The sequence below is a fragment of the Abramis brama genome (genome assembly GCF_963993115.1).
Source record: "Abramis brama genome assembly, chromosome: 11".
Classification (NCBI taxonomy): domain Eukaryota; kingdom Metazoa; phylum Chordata; class Actinopteri; order Cypriniformes; family Leuciscidae; genus Abramis; species Abramis brama.
The window spans coordinates 17970539-17996978 of record NC_139973.1 but is presented as its reverse complement, the minus strand read 5'-3'; the positions used below and the strand labels follow the sequence as shown (position 1 = coordinate 17996978).

The following is a 26440-nucleotide window of genomic DNA, read 5'->3' as shown; positions in this document are numbered from 1 at the left end:
GTTTCATTTAAGATGTAATTTTTCAGAGCTCTCACTTTTCACTAGTAGTGCAGAAATTGTTCATCACGGTGCTGCTGACGTCCTTTTTATAGAAGATCATACTGCTGGGATTGTGGATTCGAGGGCATCACCTCTCCATTTTACTTGTTCCATTTTGCTCCCGCACAATAGTTTAATCCCGCTTTTATGCCTCTAAATTTTAAAACTCTATTTTCTGTCCCTCTTGAATTCCTCTCAGATCTCCACAAACCAGCATTGTCGGCTCCTCTGTGCTTCGAGAAGGACATCTCCAAAAAACCTCAAACCCAGAGTGGCGTTTTCAGCCAAATGAAGCCATAAATCAGTCGGTTGTATATAGCTAATTAAGAGCAGGACTAAACCTCATAACTGCAGCGGATGCTAGAGAGAATACGGACGGATAATTACAGATAAAATAATGCATTTAGGACGTCTCTCTTAGCACATTTTGAGAGCTTCTCCACAAAGATAAACCATTTGAAATGTCACATTTGTAATTATAACACTTTATTCTTCTAGGCCTGTGAAGGATTATAGATTTATGGCTTTTTTATTTATTTAATTATTTTAGTTTTTTTTTTTTTTTTTTTTTTAGTTTAGTAATTTTAGTTTCTTTTAAATACTACTATAATTTTGTGCGTCATGAACCAGCACATTTTTGTTCATTTTGTTTGTGGTTTGTTTTTTATATGCATTTTGGGATAGGAAAAAGATTTTTTACACTTCCCAGATGAGTTTCATGCCAGTGATACGACTAAACCGGAGATCCTCTCTGCCAAATGCACCCAGCCATTCATTTTGTTTACTGCGGTGTGTTTAAATGGCGGTGCAAAGATGCTTCTGCTAAAACCTCTGCTGTAAATCAAATTCATTGGGGAATTTGGAGCGCAGACAAAAATGTCAATGAATCTAAATATGTACATTATAAAAGGCACAGATTACAAAAGTGACATTCCACGGAAAGCTCTTCCGGGTTTATGACCATGTCTATGAGAATAGATGCTCCTTTGAAACCGTTTCATTGTCAGTTGCTACTGCAGTATCAGTGCCAGATGGACAGAGGTTGGTGCAAAATTAAATTAATCTTGTCCACTTTCAGCCTCAAATAACTTCTGTGCATTTAAAGGAATACAAAGAAACCTGTTGAATTTGCGGAATGACAAGATTATAGTCATTATTATACTGTATGGATTATAGTTATTATATTACAGCATTAGTTCTAGCTCTCAAACTTTTCATGCCAAGTAGCTTTGATCAAATAAAAAACTAGAAGTATCAATGTTCCCTTTTGAAGGGTTTTCAAACTGGGGTCTGGGGAAATTAATTACCGTAATTATTGACACACTGTTAAATGATATTATATATAATTTAACGTTGTGTCAATAATTACTGTACGTAATTAATACAGTAATTTTTGGTACAATTTTGTACAATTATAAACAATAATTACGGTAAGCAATTATTTAGTCGTCTAGCATCAAATTTGGTCACATATTTGAGTGATTTACAATGTAGAATGTTGAATATGTATCTTTTGCAGTCCAATTCATACACATTAATACTACATAGATTTAGGACTTGTCTCATCTGTCTAGAAGTAATTAGAACTGCTTTGTCTGTCTGATTACATTATAAAATAGCGGGGGCACTCTTAAAGTTAGCGTTCATGAAATGTAGCATCTATATGCTTAATTTAAGGTCGGACTGAATAATATCTTGACTTCTTTCATGTAGAAGAGGTTCATGTAGTAGGTTGTCCACAAACCGGAAGGTTGGTGGTTCAATCCCCGGTTCCACCTGACCAAGTGTCGAGGTGTCCATGAGCAAGACACCTAACCCCAGCTGCTCCCGACGAGCTGGATGGCGCCTTACATGGCTGACACCGCCGTCGGTGTATGAGTGAGTGAGTGAATGGGTGAATGTGAGGCTATATGTAAAGCGCTTTGGTGGCCATAGGTCTGTGAAAGCGCTATATAAATTAGGGGTGCGCCAAAATATCGATATGGCGATATCTCGCGATATTTACTCCCGCGATCGATTCTCGATGCGCTCTTGCCAAGTATCGATCTTAAAAGCCGTTAGGGCGGGCGTACACGGTGCGAGTTCGGACACTCGGGAGGTCGTGAGATATTGCAGATATTGCTTCAGATAGAAAAATGACATAAATATGTGTGCAAATGATTTGTTGAAAAGCAGAGAACAGTAGCCATTCCTTTCAACATAAAAACTTGAGAGAGAGAGAGAGAGAGAGAGAAGTGTGTGTGTGACAGTGACAGTGTATGCGCACACTGTTTGGTTGCTGTCACGAGCAGGTATAGCCCCATCGACGTGGTTGTGTATGATTTGGCAATAGGGGACAGCTGGTGAAAATCGGGCCGACTCCCCGAATTTTTTAAACATGTTTAAAAATTATCGGGAGGTGCTCGTAACGTGCTCGGCTCGCTTGTAACTCCTCTCACACACTGCGAGCCGCGACCATGCGAGCATCACCGATTCCACTCGATTTCTCCCGAGTGAAAAAAATCATCTGTGAGCAAAACAAAAATAGTGTCTGTGACTGTTTTGTTGCAACTGATAAGACACAAGTTGTTTTTGTTATTGTGTTTCATCCAAAAAAATAAATGGAGATTCATTTTCCTAATAAAATAAATAAATAAAAATTTTTTTTTAAAACATGATATATTCTGAGTTATTACTGATAATATATCGATTATCGCAGTATCGCCATATCGTGATATTATCGGTATCGTGAACAATGTATCTCGTATCGTATCGTTAAGTACCCAGTGATTCCCAGCCCTAATATAAATGCAGTCCATTTACCATTTACCATTCTTTGTCAGTTGCCACTCACAATGCGCAGAGAATACAATTATGTTGCAGGCCGTGCTATAAAGTGAACATACTGTGTACGCAAACACATAATACAGCTGCATAAGCACATGATTGGATTGGAATAAAACCCTTTTTTTACGGGTCACATTTGAAAAATGCACACATAATCGTCCCGTTACTGCAAATGTATTTCATCTCCGCTCTTATGCTTCACTGGCTTCATCTAAAGCCTGTTTTTCTTTTTTCCTTTTTTTAAAACTCAACCCTTAACAACATTCATGTTCCTGATTACCAATTATACCTCTCACGGTCCTTTCAAATAACTTTAATTACTGATTAGAATTCGGCTCTCACAAAGCCGGTACTTGAGTGTAATTGCTCAATAAAGAGTTGAGTGGAAATGTGTGGTAATAAGTAGGTGTTCCTGCTGCTTGTCTCATTAGCGAGTAAGCACTGCCTTCGCTTCCCGGGCGGCATAAATGGAACCTCTCTCATTCATGGCACAGGGGCCCCCTGGTTTCTCCATAGCTGAACCAGCAACCGGATAACATGTCCCAAACTCGCTGACCTCACATTTCTCTTATCCACCATTTTTCTTTTCACCAAGCATGTCGCAATGCGTTATGGATTTGACTTCTCTGTGAAAGATATATGTAATTTTGCCTTATAATGTGGCCAAAACAAATAATTAATTTAGCTTTTATATCAACCTTCGCATTGGGAAGGCTGCATCTCCTATGTAGGCAGCTCACTTGATATTGGAACAAACAAAGCTTTTATTAATATTATTAGGTCATCTCCATCATGTACAAATTCATACAGATTTGTCTCCATTTTGCCAAAATGTAAAATAGTTAAATTTTCTCATAAGATCGGGCTGGTAATATGGTCTTGATGTCTGTTCTTAGCCACGTTTTGTTAAAGACTAACTTCCTCTTTCAGTTTGCTCTGTAGTTCAAGGTACTGTCCCATACCTCCCTCTCTTGGTCTCTCTTTGCCCAGTTCTTTCAGACCTCCTCAATAAATCATACCATCTTTGAAACATTTACATCTCTCGTGTTGCCCTGAATTGAGAAATCCAAATGTCATTGGATGTCAGAGAGACATAAGGTATTAAGGAACTTAAGATGATAATTTCATGTCAACTTGCAACTTACAAGTGACTTTAGGATGTAAGCTAAGGCAGAGAAAAGTACAAATAGAGATCACAGGAGGAGGAGAAAGGGGGAAGTAGAACGCTTTTCCTTTTTTTTTTTTTTTTGGTAGCAGTGCTTGAGTTTTCACAGAGGTCACAAGGTTATTACATAAACAGTTCACGTAAAGTGCTCTTGTGCCTTTGGGAAATGTTTGATGCCATGTTCAAAGCTATTTTATGTTGTACAAGAATTAGGCATGTGACATATTCTATCTGCTTTCACATTTCAGGATTTTAGTCTTTTCAAGACCGTACTTAATTAATTCGGCCAGTAGACTTGGATAAACAAAATTTCTGACATCAAATTAGATCCAAACGACAGATAAAAATGACAACAATAATGTGAAAATAAACAAGAATAAAAATACATCCAAAGACTCATGATAGAGCAGTGAATTCCTGATGCCTCCTCTAAAATGCTGTAATTTGGAAAGCTCACTTGTGGATTGGTACTTAGATGGTCAAATGATTCAGTCCTAAATTGGACGCCGAGCGCAGCCAAGTCAGAATATAATTTGGCAAGCAGATTTTGATCCTGCCTGAAACATGCAGTGGAACCCAATCCCTGGATTAGCTGTGGACTTTAAAACTCTGCGATTGGCTTATTGCCACACACTTGGCTGAACAAATGCCCCATCTAACTTGTTTTGAGCACAGTACTTACATTTTCAATCTGTACAAACACCTACTTACAGCTTAGACCATCTTAGTTAACCAAATAGTTCCTGTTAAATGTATTAATCTATCAGTGACAATATGGTAAGTGTGTGTAAGCCTCCCCTCCTTTCAATTTCTACACACTCTAACACTTTTAAGTACTTACACGGGCCAGCATTTTGTAAGAAGGCTGTAGATATACACAAAATGTAGTTCATCATGTAATGTGAAAGTATTATATTCCTTAAAGCTTTCATCTGGCGTCTTGTGACATTTAGGTGTGTCGGATTTATGTCAGATTGATCTATCAGATTTTACAAAAGTTTTCCACCCACTCCGACCTTTTGTAGATTGATTCATCCCTGAGGAAGAGACTTTATCATAGTACTTATGGTGTCTTGCCTTTAAACATGTTTGATTGATTGTATGTTTTCTTGCTGTCTCTCATTTTTTATATATATATATATATATATATATATATATATATATATATATATATATTTTTTTTTTTTTTTTTAACAGGGGACTATCCTCCTCCTCCTCCATCTGCCATTGACATCAGCGGGCTCCCGTCCTCTTCCAGCTTCCCACCTCCTCCGGCCATGGATGAGACCTCCTTCGGCTTTCAGGTGAGATTTGCTAATCCGGTCATCACAATATACAGTACGGTCCAAAGTCCACTGTGTAAAACTGTTTTTATTTAAAAATGATATTAACAGCATGAATGAAAATTTGAATTTCTTATGAACAGGATTTATTACTTGATTATGTACTTAATATTCAGTATTTGAAATGTAACCCTTCTTCTTTAATTATATCATGCACCCAAGCTGGCATGAACTGCACAGGCTTTTCAAAACAAACATGATTTGTGAGTGTTCCAAATCATGTGCTTCAGTGGAAGCAAAGAAATCTGACCTTGTGTTCAAAGTTCACACAGTGAACAAATTTGCTTATTTAATTAGTGACCTGATCACAAACATTAATTGGTTGACCTGAAATTTGTTTTGTATTTGTCTGCTGTTGTCAGAATCCAAGCACTTTCCAGTTTTAAATCAGATTTCGAATCCCTGATTTTCAAAGTGATCTTCGATTTTTGAACCCTAATATAAATTCAGGACTAAATTCAGCACTACTTAAAATTAGAAATGATGAACTGTTTGTTGTTTTGTTTAAGAAACAAAAGAATGAGAATTAAGCTATTTTAAAAAAAATTTTGGTTCATGGGTAAAAAATTAAGTTTACTGCTAATATTTGATTTGAGATTGCGAGGGCCCTAAACGCCATTTTTTCAACTCACTCTGTCTTCTGTATAGCCTTAGTCCCATCCCCCTTAATAATAGTTAATGTAGGCTACCACTATGCAAACACTATGCAAATTAGTCTCGATATTTCTTTAAAATGTTTGGCTGTTGCATATATTTCTTGCAAATTTACATCTATTATAGAGCAAATAAACTGTGTTTAAGCTTTACAGCAGCACTGTGTATCAGCCCCCATTTTGATCTTAAACAACTCTGGCAGTGAAAAGTCGGTCCGAATTGGCCATATGAAATGTGTCCATACATGAACATATGGTACAGTAGGTAAATACTATTTTAACTTTGGATTAGCAGCTTAGACAGTGTATCATCCCCACTGTGATATTTAGCACATCCATGTAAATGACGGAGAAACAATGCTTTAAATTATTTTTTTTAACAATATGTTAAAGGTATAGCGGAGGATTTTCCCGAACTTTAGAAAAGAACCGCCCTCTCCACTTTTTGAAAAAATGCACATGCGCAACACTCTACCTGCTCCCGAGAGGGAACGCCTATTAAACGTGTGCATGAGAGAGCATGCACAAGCCTAGTTCTCCTCATGCACGCTCTGTTTACAAGTTGCTGCGTGACTTGTGCCAGGGCTAGCATCACTAATCATAGCTTACATTAACTTTTACTAGCAGTGATTTTAAATGGATTTCTCCAAATAGCATGCCAAACTTTACCTGTCGAGTAGAAACTTCGCGACTGAGGCATCAGTGGGAAGCCCAACCTGTGCTTTTAGCGCACGCCAGCGTGTGAAATATTCTCCCAAAAACACTCTGGTCTTGTTGCTTTCTTCAGAGGCCTTTCTCTTCTTGTCATACAATTCGTAGACACTTTTTCTCTTGCGACCCTCAGACATTTTGAAAAAACCCGGTGAGAACGGCGAGCTTCAATGAATGGCTGAAACCGTAGCTCACCACACATATACACTTGAAAGTGCGCATGCGCAGAAAACGAAAACTACCTAGGGACGAGCATGTACGACGGCCTTACGTAAACATATCACCAGAATGATTGACAACTAGGAGGACCGATAGTCTTGATGATCCACCCTGAAAAAGAAAATCCTCCACTATACCTTTAAGGTGAAACGGAAATCATCAATAAGTAACTGGTGTATAAGCAATTCAGTCTCATGACGCCTGCAACTGTAATATGACTGAATTGCTGTAAACTATAAATGAATAGTTAGGCTATACTTACTGAGGCATTATGTCCATTCAAACTGAGGAGGCACTTGCCCTTTTAGCGTTTTGAGGCACAAAGAGTTTGAATGTAATTTCCACAATACAAAAAATAACTTCTTATATTTGATAATTAACTTCCATGATTAATGTATTTACAATTAGCGCCCCAAAGCCGTCGGCTTTTGGTGAATTTCGCCGCTTTGAATCCAAAACAATAGAGAATCTGTGCCACCAGTGTGGTGTGTTTCTCTAAAGGACTACAGAGAACAACTTCTTAATCATAAAATGCACTTCCAAATGCAGAGATAAGGTGCAGTTTGACATTGATGTGCCCACAAGCATAGTTTAAATTAATTTGTCACTATAAAGAATAGGTGGAAGACTGAATCGATGCAGGATTTATGTTCTGGAATAGCAACGGTAAAGACATTAAAAAAATAATGCCTATCTTGGCCAATAGGCTGTCAATTCATTAAATGATAAACTTTTTCCCCACAAAAGCAGTTTATTCAGCACAATAAAGCCTCTCCACTGACATCCATTAAAAAAAACAAAAAAAAAACCTTCTTTGGTTGCAGTACAGAAGATGGGGAGGACTAGTCTGATGAAAGTGGGTACATGTACTTTTGTGTCCATTCATTTTTCCATGCAAATCAAATATTAAAGCCGTAAACTCATTTTTTATAAAAGAGACAACTCTGGCTTAATTCTAGTTATTCATTTCTTAAATGTAGAAAATCAAATGACCTGAAGGTACATGAACCTTGCTTTAATACTTACAGCAAACTTCAGATCCCTTTTCATGCGTTAACGACAAACAGACAAAAGGCCAGCCAAGTCTGCATCTCTTTTTGTGGCTGTTTACCAGACATGTGCCCTAGTTGTTTATATTTCTCTTTAGTTCATTTGGCACCCATTTAGAAATGAGCGAGGGCACAGAGAAGGCTGACACCTATTGGTTCACCTCAGTCAGGCCTACTGCTACAATAGTGCAGAATGAGATCATTTTTCTTTTCCATCATTGTTTTTGCTCCGGCCTGTTGATAATGTGTCCGTGTAGTTGCAATTTGACCAGGTTTGCTGCAGGACAGGATTTAGTCACTGATGGGCGACGCCGAGACGCAGCTGTTTTGTGTGTGTGTGTGTGTGTGTGTGTGTGAGAGAGACGCTTGTAAAGTCTTCATCAGTGGTTCAGCTCCTTTTTTTTTTTTAAATAAGGCCACTTTATCTGCTGCTCAGAATGTGACTACAGGCATGTTCACTGCTCTAATAAAACCCTCCACCGGATCGTTTTCCCACGAATGGTGCTCTGCAAGGGAGGAAGCCTGTCCAGAGGGAATCAGCGCGTTTGTTGATCTAGCTCTATGGAGTCAGCGTACGGCAGACGGTGTTATTGTCGGATAATTAGGCTAGTACAGAAAAGACATCAGACTGTAGAGGCGAGGATCTCGATTCCTCTGTAGAACTGAATGGCATCCTGGAGTCAGTTTAACCGACTTTACATCTCAGATGAGAGGAGATCAGTGGCAGCAGATGGTTTGTGACATAGAAAGGAATCCACAGCAAAGCACATTTTGTAGTATTCAGCACGCCGTTCCCCTGAAGACCTTCAGCTCTTGATTCTGCTAACAGTACTTCTGTGTTCATGTGCGTGCGAGTATTTACCGAAAACGAGTGGCAATCCGTTCGACCCGCAGCTTTCCCTTATTCCAGTTTTCTACATCTTTCATGAATGAAAAAGGGGATGTTGAATTATTTCTGCATCTAAGCAGAACTAACAAGAGGAAGAGGCCAGAGTACCGCGGTGAACATGAATAATCAAATGATACTTGGCCTAAATTATTTTGTTTCCCGCAACAGAACACGTAGCAACACATGCAGTCTTTATTTAACTTCACTTATCTGTCTCTGTGGTTTTTCATTAAACTCAGCACTTAAATCAGCTTCCTCTCTTCAAACGGTGCTTACCAGAATGCAAAAGGATGGCTTACATAACCGATGGAAGTGCTTCATTAGATTGCTATGCCTTTTCTTTCATAACACTATGTCCTTCTATTGAATTGACTGTCCAGTCCTCCTAATGTGATTAAGATAATTCACCTAAAACATCTCACAAAACAGGGGCTGTGTACTTGTGTAAGTGTGCATTTTCCAATGGCTCTATGTGCTATTACAGTATTTTTTTGTTTTTGTTGTCTTTTTCTGCAAATCTTTGTGTGGCGTGTACATGACTCAATCTTGGTTGCTATAGGAACATGCCTAAAAAAAATAAAAAGTCTTGATCCTTTTATAAATTGCAGCACGCAGTGTAATTAATAATGAAACAATACAGGGAATTGCACTATGGAAATAGCATCAGAAGTTGTTTTAGATCACATAATCATATGGAACTCACTCTGTATTTATCTCCCTTATTTACCTAAACTGTTCTGAAACCGTTCTAAATTTATTCACAACACATTCCCGCAACATGTGCTGAAACAGACGTACAGCATACTATATTTACATTTAATTGCTGCCATTTTTTTTGTTTTTTTTTGCTACTACTGTAAGCTAATTTAGGAGATGTTTGTGTACATTTTCTGTCGATCATGGCAGCAGTTATTCCTCATATTTACATTTGACAGATGCTGCATAAAATATGTGAGATTGATACTTAGAATTAAGAACGAACCCGTAAGACCAGGAATTGAGCCAATAGCATTCAGCATTATATCCATGCTTGTGCCGTTACCTGCTTTGCATAATTTATTTAGTGAATCTAGTGCTAAACAACGCAGACAGCAGGTGCATTTCATTCTTAATGAATCCCCTCCCCCACCCCCCGGTCTGTTTGCTTTTAGTCCAAGTTTAAGTTCATCTTAGTTCAGGACCTTGGCATTGATGATGCAAATCTCTGTTTGCCCTTTCCCCTGATTGTTTGAAAAGATTTTCAGGTCCTGCTCAGCTCCAAGTAGAGGCATGTTAGGGTTGTAATAGGTTGTGACAGGTAATCCAAACAGATAAGTTTGAGGAAGAGTCAGTCACTGATCCTGGCCTATGAGCTCAGTGCCTCGGGCAATAGTGAGTCCTCTCCTCTCCTCTCCTCTCCTCTCCTCTCCTCTCCTCTCCTCTCCTCTCCTCTCCTCTCCTCTCCTCTCCTCTCCTCTCCTCTCCTCTCCATCCATCCCCTAACCCTCAGCAAAAAAATATGGGAGTGTCCCTTTCATTCTGTATGAACAAATTATTATTATTATTATTATTTTTAATGGTTCCCCATTTCATAACTACAATTTATATCACGGCCGTTGAGTTCTCACTCACCAAAACTACTCACAAAAACTATGTCAGTTCAGATAAAGGGCATTATTTATCTAGTGTCATGTAAAGATGAGGGAAAAGAAAGAAGAAGCCACAGAGGACAAGAAGAGATATCAGTGTCCTTCAGCCGTGAGGGGGGAGAAGGTTGTTTTGCCCCCTTTGATGAGGAGTGAAAATGCTGTCAAAGTCTGCCCATCACACCTTTTTTTTTTTTTTTTGTCACATGGCTGCCATTCCTCAAATGCCTTTGATAGTTTTGTTATTTGCTCCCTCTCCGACATAAAGGACAGAAGTCAGTGATTTCAGATGTATTGCTCATCCAAGACTTAGACTTTAGAGTCAATTGTTATATATACAGCGTTTGCTTTAGAAAAGTTGGGAAGACCTTAGTTTGCCTTATATTATATTGTATTAGAAACCACTGCCAGAGTAATTTGCCAATTTACTAAACAGTTGTGTCACACTGCTCAAGTATAGTGCACTGATTAAATGCATTATAAATTAAACAAAGCACAATCTAGCGCACTTAAGTATTCCAGCAATACAATTTTCATTTAGAAACCCCCTTAAAAAAGCTGGACCAAGATTCCTGACCCCTGTGATTGTAGACATTTTAATTATTACTTTCAAAAAATTATATATATATATATATATATATATATATATATATATATATATATATATATATATATATATATATATATATATATATAGGGTTTAATATGGAGTTGGCCCACCCTTTGCTGCTATAACAGCTTCAGCTCTTCTGGGATGGCTTTCCACAAGGTTTAGGAGTATGTGTATGGGAATTTTTTACCATTCTTCTAGAATCACATTTGTGAGGTCAGGCACTGATGTTGGATGAGAAGGCCTGGCTCGCAGTCTCCACTTTAATTCATCCCAAAGGTGTTCTATCGGGTTGAGGTCAGGACTCTGTGCAGGCCAGTCAAGTTCCTTCACACCAAACTCGCTCATCCATGTCTTTATGGACCTTGCTTTGTGCACTGGTGCGCAGTCATGTTGGAACAGGAAGGGGCCATCTCCAAACTGTTCCCACAAAGTTGGGAGAATGAAATTGTCCAAAATGTCTTTAAGAGTTAATTTCACTGGAACTAAGGGGCCAAGCCCAACCCCTGAAAAACAACCCCACACCATAATCCCCCCTCCACCAAACTTTACATTTGGCACAAAGCAGTCAGGCAAGTACCGTTCTCCTGGCAAAAGCGTGATTTGTCACTCCAGAGAACACGTCTCCACTGCTCAGAGTCCAACGCTTTGCATTGCACTTGGTGATGTAAGGCTTGGATGCACCTGCTCGGCCATGGAAACCCATTCCATGAAGCTCTCTACTCACTGTTCTTGAGCTAATCTGAAGGCCACATGAAGTTTGGAGGGCTGTAGCTATTGACTCAGCAGAAAGTTGCGACTTCTGCGCTTGGCTTGGGCGGTATCCAAATTTTGATACCGTCAAACCTCCTCCCTATTTTACCGGGGTATAGGGTATTACCGTGACTAATTAAAAATTATGACATAAGGCTCAGACAGCGTCACCAAACTGTTGGCTTGTGCCTAGACCGTTCAGAAACTGAATACCAGATCGGGCAAAAAAAAATAAAATAAATAAAAATCAAGCCCAACCCTTGCACGTTGTGTCCGAGCCCGGCTGAAGGCATTAAATGTAATTATAGACTATTTTTAATACGTGGGCCGTTATAATATGGCGGCGCCAAATATTTTTTTAACGCAGGTGCTGAGGGGGTGCTAGATATAAATACTATTAATAAATGAGCAAAAATAGGACACATAATATATAATATAATATTTAATTATTTTAATTATCACAATTAAAGTATTAATTTTATTAAATTAAACAAGCACAACATTCAACATTCAATCAAATATTATTAATACAACTTTTCTGTCAGCGTCTGCTAAGTTGACGATCGCCATCTCCTAGTGAACGCGCATATATAGAGAGAAATGCAAATCATGGATTACATAATCAGAAGGTATAGGCTAGCCTTTTTCTTTTCGTTTTGAATTGTTTCGTTTAAAGAAATTTACGATCGGCATCTCCGTAGTGAACGCGCCAATAGAGAGAAATGCACATCATGGATTAATCAGAGATGCTGCCTACTATATTTATTTTCGTTTTGAATTGTTTCGTTTAAAGAAATTGACGATCGCCATCTCCATAGTGAACGATAGAGAGAAATGCACATCATGGATTACATAATCAGAGAGAAGGTTAGCCTATTTCTTTTCGTTTTGAATAGTTTCGTTTAATGAATTTGATGATCGCCATCTCCGTATGAACGCGCATAGAGAGAAATGCACATCATGGATTAAATAATCATCGAGTGGCCTATTTCTTTTCGTTTTTAATTGTTTCGTTTAATGAAATTTCAAGCTTTATTTAGATATAGGCCTATCTGTCATGTCTGTGAGGCATACACTGAGTTTCGGTTAATTTATGATGAGATTTCAATGCAAGTGACCGCGGCATATGACATGTCATGATTATATTGTCTGCTATATATTTGATTCTTATTTATTAAATCCAGGCAATTGATTGATGAAAAATTTATTAAAATGAAGATACAATTTTAAAACGAAATTCACTTTAAAGAAAGGCCTTTTACAAAACGAAACTTAATTAAGTGGTCAAAATGTCTGACTCCCGATGCATCCCATCTTACTCGTGCTGTTCACTTTTCATTATCAACATAGATGAAAAAAATAACATTATAATATTTTAACAAATATGAACTAATGCGCTTATTTAATGAACTAGGGGCAAAATGCATCCTCGCATCCTCGGGTGGTTGTTTCAGAGATGCGACATTAGGTTAGAGGTGTTTCCATCTCTCGCGGTCACCTTTTTATTGCACAATTTACAAATTGCCTCTTCAGTATTTACCGCCTCTCCCTTCTCTCTCTCTCTCTTTCTCCTCCACACTGTCACTTGATGACAACCACACATAAGCATTTTTAGGCATTAAATAAATTATATTTATATATTATATATAAGTGCCGGTAATGACGGTATTGAAACTGATACCGTTGCTATTTTAAGACCCTGCGGTATACGATATTACCGTAATACCGCCCAACCCTATTCTGCGCACTGTGCACCTCTGCATGCGCTGACCCCGCTCTGTGATTTTACGTGGCCTACCACTTCGTGGCTGAGTTGCTGTTGTTCCCAATTGCTTCCACTTTGTTATAATACCACTAACAGTTTACCGTGGAATATTTAGAAGTGAGGACATTTCAAGAATGGACTTATTGCACAGGTGGCAACCTATCACGCTACCACGCTTAAATTCACTGACCTCCTGAGAGCGACCCATTCTTTCACAAATGTTTGTAGACGCAGTCTGCATGCCTAGGTGCTCGATTTATACATCTGTGGCCATGGAAGTGATTGGAACACCTACATTCAATGATTTGGAGGGGTGTCCCAATACAGTATATATAGTATATATAGAGTGCAATATAGTGTGTGTGTATATATATATATATATATATATATATATATATATATATATATATATATATATATATATATGTATGTGTATATATATATATATATATATATATATATATATATATATATATATATATATATAATTTTTTGAAAGTAGTAATTATTAAGATGTCTACAGTCACAGGGGTCAGAAATCTTGGTCCAGATTTTTTTGGGGGTCTCTAAATGAAAATTGTATTGCTGGAATACTTAAGTTCACTAGATTGTTATGCTTTGTTTAATTTATAATGCAATGATCTGTATTCTCATACAGAAGATATTGTGTGCTTACCTGGAGACTTGGTGTGAACCAAGTGAAACCCAATATTTAGATTAAGTGAGGTGGGATATTTATTTATGGATGTGCCGTGCTACCTCAGTGTAAACGTCTTAAAAAGAAACCTGCTACCAGAGTGTGAATAAAACTTTGTGAGAGTGAGGCTTTGTTATTGTCAGTTTGGGAGACAGTGAAACTTTCAAGTAGAGCGAAAACAGATAAAGCGGACAGCGAGAGAGGGAGAGAGAGCTAAGGGGTGATTCAATTAATATGAGATGAGCTGTCTCACCAACAAAGCGTTATTTGTTGTTGTTGTTGTTTTTTGTTTTTTGTTTTTTTTCACATCATTAAGATTTTCTCCTAAAGACTTTCTCCCAGACAATCATGTCTTATTGTTACAGTTGTTCACTTTAAGCCAAATGTCTGAGGCAACGATTAATTTTAATGAACATGTAAAGAGAAAACACAATGACCAAAAAATAAGACAAAACATTACCAAATGCTTAAGGTATTGTGTAATGGTAGCCCACAGTGGAAGATGTGCTGTATTTAAGCATTAAATTGCCTTTCTTTGTGTATAATATTTAGTTATTTTTCTTTCATTTTAGCTTGCATGTTCAACTGTTATTAGGTGGGTTAGCTGATTTAGAGCAACCCTCTTTCAAAAAGACTTAATTTCATTACAGGTTAGTGTGTCTGTGTGTTTCAGATAAAAGGACCTGGGAAAACTATAGAAGAGAGACGTTCCAGTCTGGATGCTGAGATCGACTCCCTGACCAGCATCCTTGCCGACCTAGAGAGCAGCTCACCATACAAACCGCGCACGCCGCAGGTACCATCATTACAAACATTACAAATCCCCTTCAAACCTCCTCCAAGCACATTACCTGAACATATATTATGTGAAACCATATTAAAAACATTCTGAAAGCTTCATAGATTTAGAAATGGTTGCATTTTAATATAATGTAACATCAAGAATTTATACATAATTCAATTATAATTTGTACCGCTTTGTAAACATAGTTAATATTGAGTAGCTAACATTTTAAACACAATATTGCCAGATACTCTCCTCCTCCAATGAAAATATTTCCAAACAAAACCAAAAAAGAATCAGTGTATTTGAACAAATTGGTTGAGTGAATTCAACGACTCCTACTGAAACAACGGATCCTGCGGCCAATCAAATTCGAGGACCAAACCTATAAGTTTAAATATCAGGTTATCCATTCAATTTAATGTGGTTCACAGCAAATTCCTCAATTATAGTGGAGACTGAAATATTTAATGCAATAAAGATTCACTATGAATATTCATACTTGGCGTGGATAGGAGAAATAAAGAAAGTCATCCACAGTGTCATCTATAATTCTGTGTAAGTTGCAGACTTGTGCCTGTGAAAAATAACTCAAAATCTCTTGCTTATATTTTTTCTCTATCTTATTTATTAGCCTTTATTTCAGTCCCGCAGTGAATCGAATTGAATGCGGAGGCCCTTCTTAAAAAAAAACAAAAAACACACACACACGGGGAACCTGTTATCACACACAAGAAAAGATTAACCAATTTAGGTTGTTCATCGAGACAGATGAAAAGCAAATCAAAACGTGTAAGTGTACCAGTCATTTCTCATTTTTGGAAAGTGTTATAGTCTAAAATTATAATGACCCATATCATTAATAGATATCAAATGAAGTTAAGAGCAGACACTCAAGTTGAGCCCTAGGGCACTTTACTAAATAGTTCAACACACAATGAATGTAGGCCAGCGCATTCAGAGTCAATGCTGTTGCATTTGGAGCAACCACAAGTCCCTCCTGTTGGCAAACAGCACCACAGATAGAGCTCGCCTTATTACATGGCCAAAGCTTAATAATGGAGAGTGCTGTCTCTGAACTAGAAACACCCTGCTTTTGGCAAGCAGTCTATGTTTCTCTTTTCTTCTCTGGGGTTGGTGTATTGCATTTGCTGATCTCTGGAGTCCTCGACAGGCACTCTTTTAAAATTATTATTTAGCATAAAGTCTGCACAAACACAACTCCGCAAAAAATTAAACTAGAAAACTCTTAATCTTGAATGGAGGTCTGTAAGTATTTAAGATACGTTGATAGCTAATGTCCATTTGTTGATATTTTGCATGGAGAGGAAATAGTTATTCCTGAAGTTATATCCTGGTGGTCCGTTCGAATTCTAGTATTAATATGACCTGAATTTGAGCTGCAGATCTTCTCACTGATCAATTATGCTCTGTAGGAATTAGGCATGCACGATATATCAACCTCAATATTGCTATCGGCTGATATATGTTCATTTTTGATGTTATCGTTATCGGCCTGATAAGAAAATTTGGCTGATATATTAAAGCCGACAAATAATGGATTATTATTTCCTTCAGCTGAGACACTTCAGATGCGAACTGTTCGCCACGATGGTTTTGAATTGCTTGAAATATGATTGGAATCACTTCAAAAAAGAAAAATAGAGTTAAGTGCAACATGCAGCGAAAGTCTTGTCACGTAGGCTACATAAAATTATAATTAGAACATTATAATTGTGTGCTTGGGATTTTTGTTTTTTTAACCTGGCTCTCAAAAATTATATAAAAATTTGGATTTAGATTTATCGGCTTTCAAATATAAACATTTTCATATCGGTGTATCCCTAGTAGGAATGCAGCATGTAAATATATTAATGGACATACTACACCTGCCATGTTCACATTGGCTTTTGTCCTATATCTTGTGCTGATAGCAACCGTGAAAGTGATTTACTTGGGTGTTGTTAAACCACTAAATTTAGCCACAAGAAGCAACCTTTATGGTATTTTTTTAGGGGAATCGAAATGCCAATTTTTGAATTAAGGTAGCAAACAGGATGCAGAATCACAATTCAAATTTAAATGTTAAATGTTCATTAGAAAAGCTAAATTTGTCAAGAAAAACTTTAAATGTTGACTTGACAAAACAGTTTAAAAGTTTTGAAAACAAAAGTTTAAAAAGGCCATACAAAGATAGACGGACGGTGTGATGGATAGATAATGAAATGCCTATAGAAATGTGTATTAAGTTAATTTAGTGCATTAGTTTATTAATAATTTTTTCTTTGAATTGCAATTCTGTAAATCCATCTTCTTCTCATTCCATTTCAAATTATCATGAACTGAACTGGTACCTATGGAGCTTACACTTGTTTTTTTCAACGTTGCCAGTCTGACAGTTCCTTGGTTCCCGTGGCCTCATTGGATAGCAGAGATGTTGTCCGACTATTGTTCGGCTACTGTATCATGAATACTTAGCATTCGGACATTCTATTCATTTGGTATACTGCCTTTTACATACCTTGAAGCAATGAAGTACATTTATCAGTGGTAGAGAGAGTCTGCCAATCTGAGACATAGACATGTTTCCTAAGACACAGTCGTGATGGAGCAACACTGCAGAAATTCCTGGGGGGGAAACAGAGTGATGAGGGGTCAAGAGGTCACATATCAGTGTCTGAGCCAAAAGCTCTGTTTTTATTCATAGCGAAACAGGCTTTGACTTCAGTTCTGGCTAACGCAGAGGCCAATGGTACAGTGTGCTGAGGAAACATTAATGTTGCTCTCAGCAAAGTGAGGCTGGTTTGATAACAAGTACTGCAAACATGCACACACACACACACACACACACACACAGAGAGAGAAATATGCACACACATTTAAAGCACACAAATGTCTACACACACTGACAGGCGTGCATTTTTAAAGGTCATGCACCTGCACACTTTTGAAGTGGCAGGTAAGTTTTTCCTAAATAAAATATAGTCTAAGTGCAGATCTTTGTAAAAGTACTTTGTGAGAGCTACAAGTAACAGAAAGGAGTCTGAAAGCTTTTGTCAGTAGACTTGAAAAATTTATACAGGCACAGAAAACACAGTGTTAGAGAGAAAACAGCCTGAGTAGTTTCTGGTATCGGGGTTAAATCTCAGGATCAGCTTCAGTTGCTCTGATATCTGTCTGCTCATTTGGCCATTTATGACAGTGTTTGTCCACCAGAGCGTGGAGATATGATTTTGGTGTTTCCAGGGTTTTTCAATAGCACATCATGAGATGGCGAATTTACTGTAATTGTAGCAATATTTATTTTCAAAATAATATATTAATTATATGGAACTTGAGGTGTCTTAAAATGTTTATGCTATGATGAGTAATTTATTTCTCATTGGAAAAGATTTAAAATGTTTCACTATGAATTACCAATGGACAAGGTTATCATACACGATATACGGTTTGAAAGGTCACCATAGAAATTTTTCTTTATTTTCTATTTTATTTTAATAAATTAACCTTCATTATATGAAACATAATGGAAGAAATATAAAAAATGCCTGAATTCAGTGCTTTTCAAACTACCATATCTGATCAAATCAGACACTGCTGATGTAAAATTAGTCAATTACAATGTTTTATATAAAAAAATACGTGTGTGTGTGTGTGTGTGTGTGTGTGTGTGTGTGTGTGTGTGTGTATATATATATATATATATATATATATATATATATATATATATATATATATATACATAATATTCTGTTATATGAAAACAGTATGGTGAAATAATTAAAACATGAGTGTTAATTGTTTTGACTAAAGCAAGCTCACAATTTTATTTATTCTGTAATATGTTATATGAAAACAATGTGGTGAAATAATTAAAACATAAGTGTTAATTGTTTTGACTGTAGCGAACTCACAATTTACAGAAAAATAAATGTATTTCGACATATCTATGGATAAATATGCATAATTACTGTAAATGAATGCAAATTTTTTTTGTTTTGTAGTAAATTCACGTTTTATGGAGACTTTCCATAGACATAATGATTTTTATACTGTACAAACTGTATATTGTATCTCCTAACCATACGCCTAAATCACAGAAAACTTTCTGCATTTTTTACATTTTCAAAAAACATCAAGTATGATTTATAAGCTGTTTTTCTCATTTGGACCAAAAAAATGTTTTACTATATTGTGAGGACATTTTAGGGAATACCTGGAACACCTAGCACACACTCACTCACTCACTCTGTCAGTCTCTCTCTCTCTCTCTCTCTCTCTCTCTCTCTCTCTCTCTCTCTCTCTCTCTCTCTCTCTCTCTCTCTATCTCACACACATACTCACTCACTCACTCACTCACTCACTCACACACACACACGCGCACACACACACACATTCTTATATACATTCCAGTTAATGTTGCTTCTGGCTGATTAACTTGATTTGACCTTTTTATCAGTCCAGCAGATCTGCCAGGCCTTTATTTTCCCCTCTGTTTATCTTATATGAATTATTTGTTAGAGTGACTCTGGGTTTGTTTTATGTGCCAGGTTTTATAGCTAAGGCCACTGGCACAGCTGCTCTGTCTGTAATCTTCCACTTGTACAAGCAGAGAGTAACAGGCGTCCTTAGTTCACAGTGCTCCCAAATCACAGAGCCTTCTCTCAGAAATCAATAGAAGTGCTCACCCCCTTGTCCCTGTTTTGAGCTTTAAGGAAAGTGACTTTATCCTTGTTTGCGTTGAAACCTGTAGTAAAGGGACCTGCTTTGTGGTCTTTATTGACTTGTGTGTGTGAAATGGCAGCTGAACTTGTTTTGCAGCTTTGACTCAACCTGATGCTTTCAAACCTATCAAAAAACCTATCTTTGCTTTAGTTGGTGCTCTGTGGGTGTAACAAGATAAAATGAAATGTGATCAATTTATAAAACCCATTTGCCTCCATCATTCATCTCTCCAGCCATACTCCTGTCCCAGCAAAGAGACTCACGTACACAAATACACACAGTAGGGTCCATCCAAGAAGCAGTTCTGAGTTTGGCATAGATTAACATAGACGTTTCCCCTTCCACACCCACAGTGTTGAATCAGAAATACTCTTTATGGGAATGTAATTAATTGTTCTCTAGAGAGGACATCTCGTTTTACAATATCTATTTTTATAAGAGAAACAACTCTACATATGGCTCTTCAACACCTGAATAATTTTACAAACAGAAGTTATATACAGTAGGAAAAGGTTATTTTAATAAAAGTACATACATATATCACCAGAGAATTTACTTCTTTTTTTCCCCTGAAAGTAATGAAATGTCTGCCACATCTCAGATTATGTGTTACATTTAATCCTTAAACGCATACCTCGGGTCTTTAGTGACCCGGGACATCATTTACTACCTTCCGCCTCATTCATTTGTGTTTAAAGTTAGACGTTAACCTCCTAAGTATTCCTCAATTTATTTGTCATACACAATCTAACAAGAAAATGTAGTATTGTTTGCAAAAAGTGTATAGGGTCACTAGCGACCCGAGGTATGTAATAGAATAAGTATATTTTTAGGCGCAACAATTATCTCTGATGACTCAGTAATTGTCAAGGTGGAAATGTCTGAATCATGATGTGATGTTTCACTCACTATTACCGAAGTAATGAAACAAAAGTATACAGTATCATCAGCAAAACTTGAAATGGCTCAGTGATTTACTTTATGAGCAAACACTGTATTCAATCAAATATTAGTGTCACTATCACTTGATGGTGGATCTGGTGAGGAAGCTGTCAGCGATTAAAACATTGATTTTGAAAATGTTGAAAAGGATAGTTTTGAGAACATTGATAATGCATGTATTTAAGGGTTAATAACATTCTGTGAAATGGCAGTTTCAACTTTTTTCTGAATAAAATGCCCAACTCTATCTAATTTTGCATCTAGCATGTATCCTAAATACACAAAATTAAATAATATTTTCACAAATTTTGCATAGACAAAATTACAATTCTACTCAAAGTTATATTTTACTTTTCTCAACTGTCTCATATATTATATCAACCACGATTGTACCTGACACTGTTGTCTCTTTGGCAACCAATCACACTAACTTTACACACAAAAAATTATATTAGGAGCAAAATTTAGTGGTGTGGTGGAAATGACTCCACAACTGTGTGAGAAATTCCCTATTTTACAGAAGACCTTTTAAAAACCCTGAAGCTGTCAGCAGTTAATGCGTGAATTCTCACTGTCATCTAAGAATAGGTAGGGGAAATTCTCTGGTGAAACACAAACTAGTAAACTCTAAAGTGTGTTTTGTAAGAACTTCTAGATTTAGCTGGTTCCTGTTTAAGATATTTCAGGTCTGTAACGCTTTCCCACCTTTCCCATGAACTGCAAATGAGATCAACTGAAAAAGAGCGGTTAAGTGTCAAATGAAGCAGGAGTTACTAATTAAGGGTGCAAAGGGAATGATCAATAGTCTCTGTCATTATCCAATCAGGTGTCTTCGGTAACGACAGTCAATGACAGTAGGCTATATCTATGGCAGGGTTCGAAATGACTTAGGACTCTTGGGGGGTCCCCTAAAATTTAATTATTAAATTATTAAAAATTCTGAAGACTACCTTGCTAAGTTGCTACACTATATTCTGTAGGCAAAATTATATGGACTAATGTTGAAGGTGGGATAATGGTCTTGGGATGTTTTTCATGGTTTTGGCTAGGCCCAGTATTGTAGTGGTGTCTGGAGAAGTGGCTATAATCTAACAGGTATATAATCTAATCTACTATTATTATGGTAAAACATTTGGCTATATTAAATTAATTTTAATAAAGACATCTGTGAATAATAAGTGTTGACCAATATATCTACAATTTCCCCCAATGTTATGACATAAGCACAATATACCCTTGAAAAAAGTTGGTGATCTTTCTTTTTCCTCTTTTTCCCTCCATGATGCAGGATTCTAAATTAAGAAAAATAATATTAGCTTCCTAGATAGCTTACCAAGCTCTCATGTACGTACTCATTCATGCTCAAATCACATTCACTTTAATCAACTCACAGATTTGAATTAAGTCCTGGTTATCTTTCGTAACGTTAATCACTGACTGGACAAGTAGGTTGTTAAGCTAGCTTTGAATAACTAGTCTAGCTGCTAGGTCTGCTGTTAGCTGGCAGATCATTTGGCTTCATACACATACAGCTAGCAAGAAACGTTGACAAACGTACTCTTCTAATCTTTACACTGGGTATCTAGTTAATGCAACTTTTGATATAGGAACTCGAACTCCTAATATTTTACTATAAGCAATTATGGAGATATAAACATAATCGAAGCACTTACAGGATTTTCATTCAGGATTTCACTCTTTGTGAGGTTTCGTTTTGCCGAGTTCAGCTACGTGTCTGCGGGAGCACCACAACAACAATCTTTGACGCTGTATAGGAACTCACTCGGCTAATAGCTGCCCTGATTGCTGCCTCGCCGAGTCGCGCTAGGAAATAAATTAATTACTGTTATAAATATAAAACATCACTAAAGACCTATAATTTTCACAATCATTTTTAATGTCAAAATATATTTGGCCCTAATGACTTAGGGACATTTCAAACCCTGATCTGTGCCTTTGTGTGTGAGGCCCACATTTTAGTTTAGTTCTTTGGCCCGTTACTCTTTTTGGTTATTATACAATTTTGTGCATGCATAAAAATATAGGCATGCAAATTTTTTCAAGTTAACTTGGTTTGGGAATGACGTCTTTATGATTTAGCACAGCATTGACCTCTCAGTAGTTGCTTGTTGAGAAATGTCCCTTCCCAAATTTGGACTATGGTTGAGCGCATATGCAGGATTCGAGAGAAAGTATCTCTCTTGGAATTAAAGCCCCACTAGGTAAGAATTCCGTTTTGGTCAAACAACAACCCCTAGAGTCGCTGTGGACTTACTTGTATTTAACGTTACTGTCGTAAATACCACTCACGCAGAGCAGTCTCTTCACTCACGGCCTGATCCCCTCCCCCCTGTATACCAGTCCCTGTTCAGTCGGATGGAAGCTGTAACGAGTGGAAATAAGGTGTGGCCCCTTTAAGAGCTGCGCGCGCCCTGTTGAACTGTCGGCAGTCTGTATTGTATGTGCGCCTCGAACTGTTGTTTCTGTTTGATGATCATTCTTGTCCTATTTTTGTCTATTAAGTAATGCTGTGGACGGTAGAACGTGTGACAGACAGTTACACGAGTTCGATTGGGGAATAAACACAACGCGTTACAAATCGTCGGACATCGAACAAGCACAGCTAGCCTCCGAAGATGTCTACTAATCCATCAACAAGAACGCCAGGTGCTTTTTAGCTCACACCAACGAGTGAAAGCTTGTCCGAGTGATATACAGTATAAGCAATATAACGTTACTTACAAGTCCAACAGCATGTGAGGACGTGTTGGGGGAAGTGAGGTAGCCTGTGCCGTGAAGCAGTCGAATTTTGTAGTTCTTTTTGTTCTCGGGTTACTACCCGAAACCCGAAGTTTAAAAGTACAATTAAAAACGATATAGACCCCGTCAGGCTATGGCAGACGTGTCATTCAACCTATTGTAAGTCGATGTGCCATCACGAGTTTTAGAAATATATTATGAAGGTTGAAAAGTTACCTGGTGCTGCTTTAACAGTGAAACAGTGATGGTTAGGCTCATTTTGAAAAACCAAAACATAAAAGACTGCCCTGACCTCTCTCACAAGCATGAAAATGCAATAAAATAAAGCCAGGAAGGCTGTAAATGAAGTTGTAATAGTTGTCCATTTAATTAAACATGAGCGCATAGAGTCACATAAATGTACGGGATGCTGAACTTTATCAGCGTCTGCTTACAGAGACTTATTTCACCTACAGAGACTATGTGACACCCTTTTGTGACATTAAAATATCCAACAATAGCATAAGATCCTCACTTATGTGGAAAATCGCTTTACTCTTCATAAATTAGAGTAGAAAGTCCTTCCATCTTGAAATAAAGTGCTTCTTGCCATGCTCATTGATGCATTTTGCTGTCTCAATGTAATTCAGATCTATTTGTCAAGGACTTGAAGGGATAGTTCGCCTAAAAAAAAAAGAAATTTTTGTCATTACTTGTTCATCCTCATGTTGTTCCAAACCTGTATGACTTTTCTTCTGTGGAACATAAATGATGTCTCAGTGTTTTTTGTTTGTTTGTTTGCTTTCCACCAAAACTGTTTGGTTACCAACATTTTTCAAAATATATCTGTTCCACAGAAGTAAGACAGTCAAACGTGTGGAATTACATGACAGTCATGAAAATAAAGAAATAATCTTTGTGTGTGTGTGTGTGTGTGTGCGCGCGCTAAACCACAAATATACCATTTACATAAATGAATATGTAATATGTTAAATGAGGGCTAATTTTAGTTGGGATGTCTGTTGATATTTAGCACATTGAATTCCATGAAACAAGTGTTAAAAAAGTGTTACAGTATGTTAAACGTTGTTAAACATATTTGATTAACTTTGGATGTGTTAAATTGTCTTTGACAGTATTAGCTTTTGTTTGAACTGGCTTTATCTGCGAGTCTTGGCACTTATTTCCATTAGACAAGCTGCTCTTATTCCTGGTAATGTCAGAAATGGCATCAGTCCTCATCCCTTTCAATCACTTTGGCTTCCCTCTGTCATTGTCTTTTCCTTCTTCCGTGACCTCAATGCCACCCCTGACCTTCTGACAATTTACAGCATAATTTTCACCTTTTAACCTCATTAAGAGGCTTTAAAATTAGCTGTAAATATTAAGTTGAAGAGCTTTTATGGGCCAGTCTGTTTGATCTGCACTTGGGGAGCAGCTAGGGTACAGTATTCACAATAAAATATTGATGCTTCTCCTCCCACAACCATCAAGATTTGCAGTGTTTTGCAACACTGTTGTTTTCATTCTTCCACTTTGTTCGAGAGAGAATGTGAGAGTGCATGAGTACATGAAGTAGGTGTAAAGACCGTTTGCGCTGCTTGTCATATAGGGCCTGTGAAATGAGGAGGACTGTGTATGCGGCACAGGACCTTTGTGAGGTTGTAACAGTTTGTTTTAGCACTGGCTGCACGTGTTTATTGACTCATGCAGTGCTGAACTCGGCTTAGTAATATTGATAACACTATAATAACTCAATGACCCTGAAAATGAGAATGACAGAGATAAAGTTTATTCACAGCGTTTCCTGAGCTTGATTTTGTTTTATGCTTATAAATCTGATCTGTTGGATACATATGATTGTAGTTTTTAAGTGGGGGAATCATTATTTTGAAGTACTTATTATTTTTTACTGTTAGTATTGCATCAGGTATCATAAACCAACAATAAACAATACTTTTAAAATAGGTTTATGTTAATTTCTACATATATACACTATTGTTCAAAAGTTTGCAGTCAGTACGTTGTTGTTGTTGTTGTTTTTTCTTGTTTTTTTCTTGTTGTTTTTTTTAAAGAAGAAATTAATACATTTCAGCAAGGATGCATTAAATTGATCAAAAGTGACAGTAAATACATATGTTGCAAAACATTTCTCTTCCAAATTAAATTGTTATTTAGAACTTTATAATCATTAAAGAATCCTGGGGAAAAAGTATAATTGTTTCCACAAAAATGTTTAGCAGAAACTGTTTTCAACATTGAAAATAATAAGAAATGTTTCTTGACCACCAAATCAGCATATTAGAATGATTTCTGAAGAATGATGTGACACTGAAGACTAAAGTTATGGCTGCTAAAAATTCAGCTTTGCCACCACAGATATAAACTATTTTAAAATACATAACAAAGTAAAAAACAAAAAAACAGTTATTTTAAATTATAATCATATTTCACAATATTGCTGTATTTACTTGGTATATTTGAACAAATAGAATATTTATAAATTCGCATTAACCTAGATTAATAAATGCTGTAAAAATTGTATAAAACAACAACAACAATAAAAAAAAACATTGTAAACAAAAAAATCTGTTAGTTCCTGGTTAGTTCCTGATACTGTAACTAATGCATTAACTAATATTAACAAATTGAAACTTAATGAAAAATGTTAACATGATATTTCACCTGACAATATTAGATTAATATTTTTACACCAGAAATCAATATTTTAGTTAAAACCTTTACAATAATATTTTTGAGAAAACAAAAAAAGGAGATTCACTCATAGATCGCTAGGTCCCTGTAGGTTCCAATCCCAAGTTAGCACTTTGCTAAAAGGATCTGAAGTGAAGAGTAGTCTCAGTCACAAAATCTTTCTATGTTTGCATCTTTGACACTTTGTTTGT

The 26440-nt window shown here is 36.9% G+C and overlaps 1 protein-coding gene across 2 annotated transcripts in view; it reads left to right on the top strand.

The window, feature by feature from the left end:
* Positions 1 to 26440, top strand: part of lpp (LIM domain containing preferred translocation partner in lipoma) — a 206374-nt gene that overhangs the window by 81518 nt on the left and 98416 nt on the right. For both annotated transcript variants that reach the window (XM_084129509.1, XM_084129510.1), the window contains 2 exons: positions 5228 to 5334; positions 15018 to 15140. In XM_084129509.1, coding sequence (XP_083985635.1) covers positions 5228 to 5334; positions 15018 to 15140 — 230 coding nt within the window. The remainder of the gene's footprint in view (positions 1 to 5227; positions 5335 to 15017; positions 15141 to 26440) is intronic.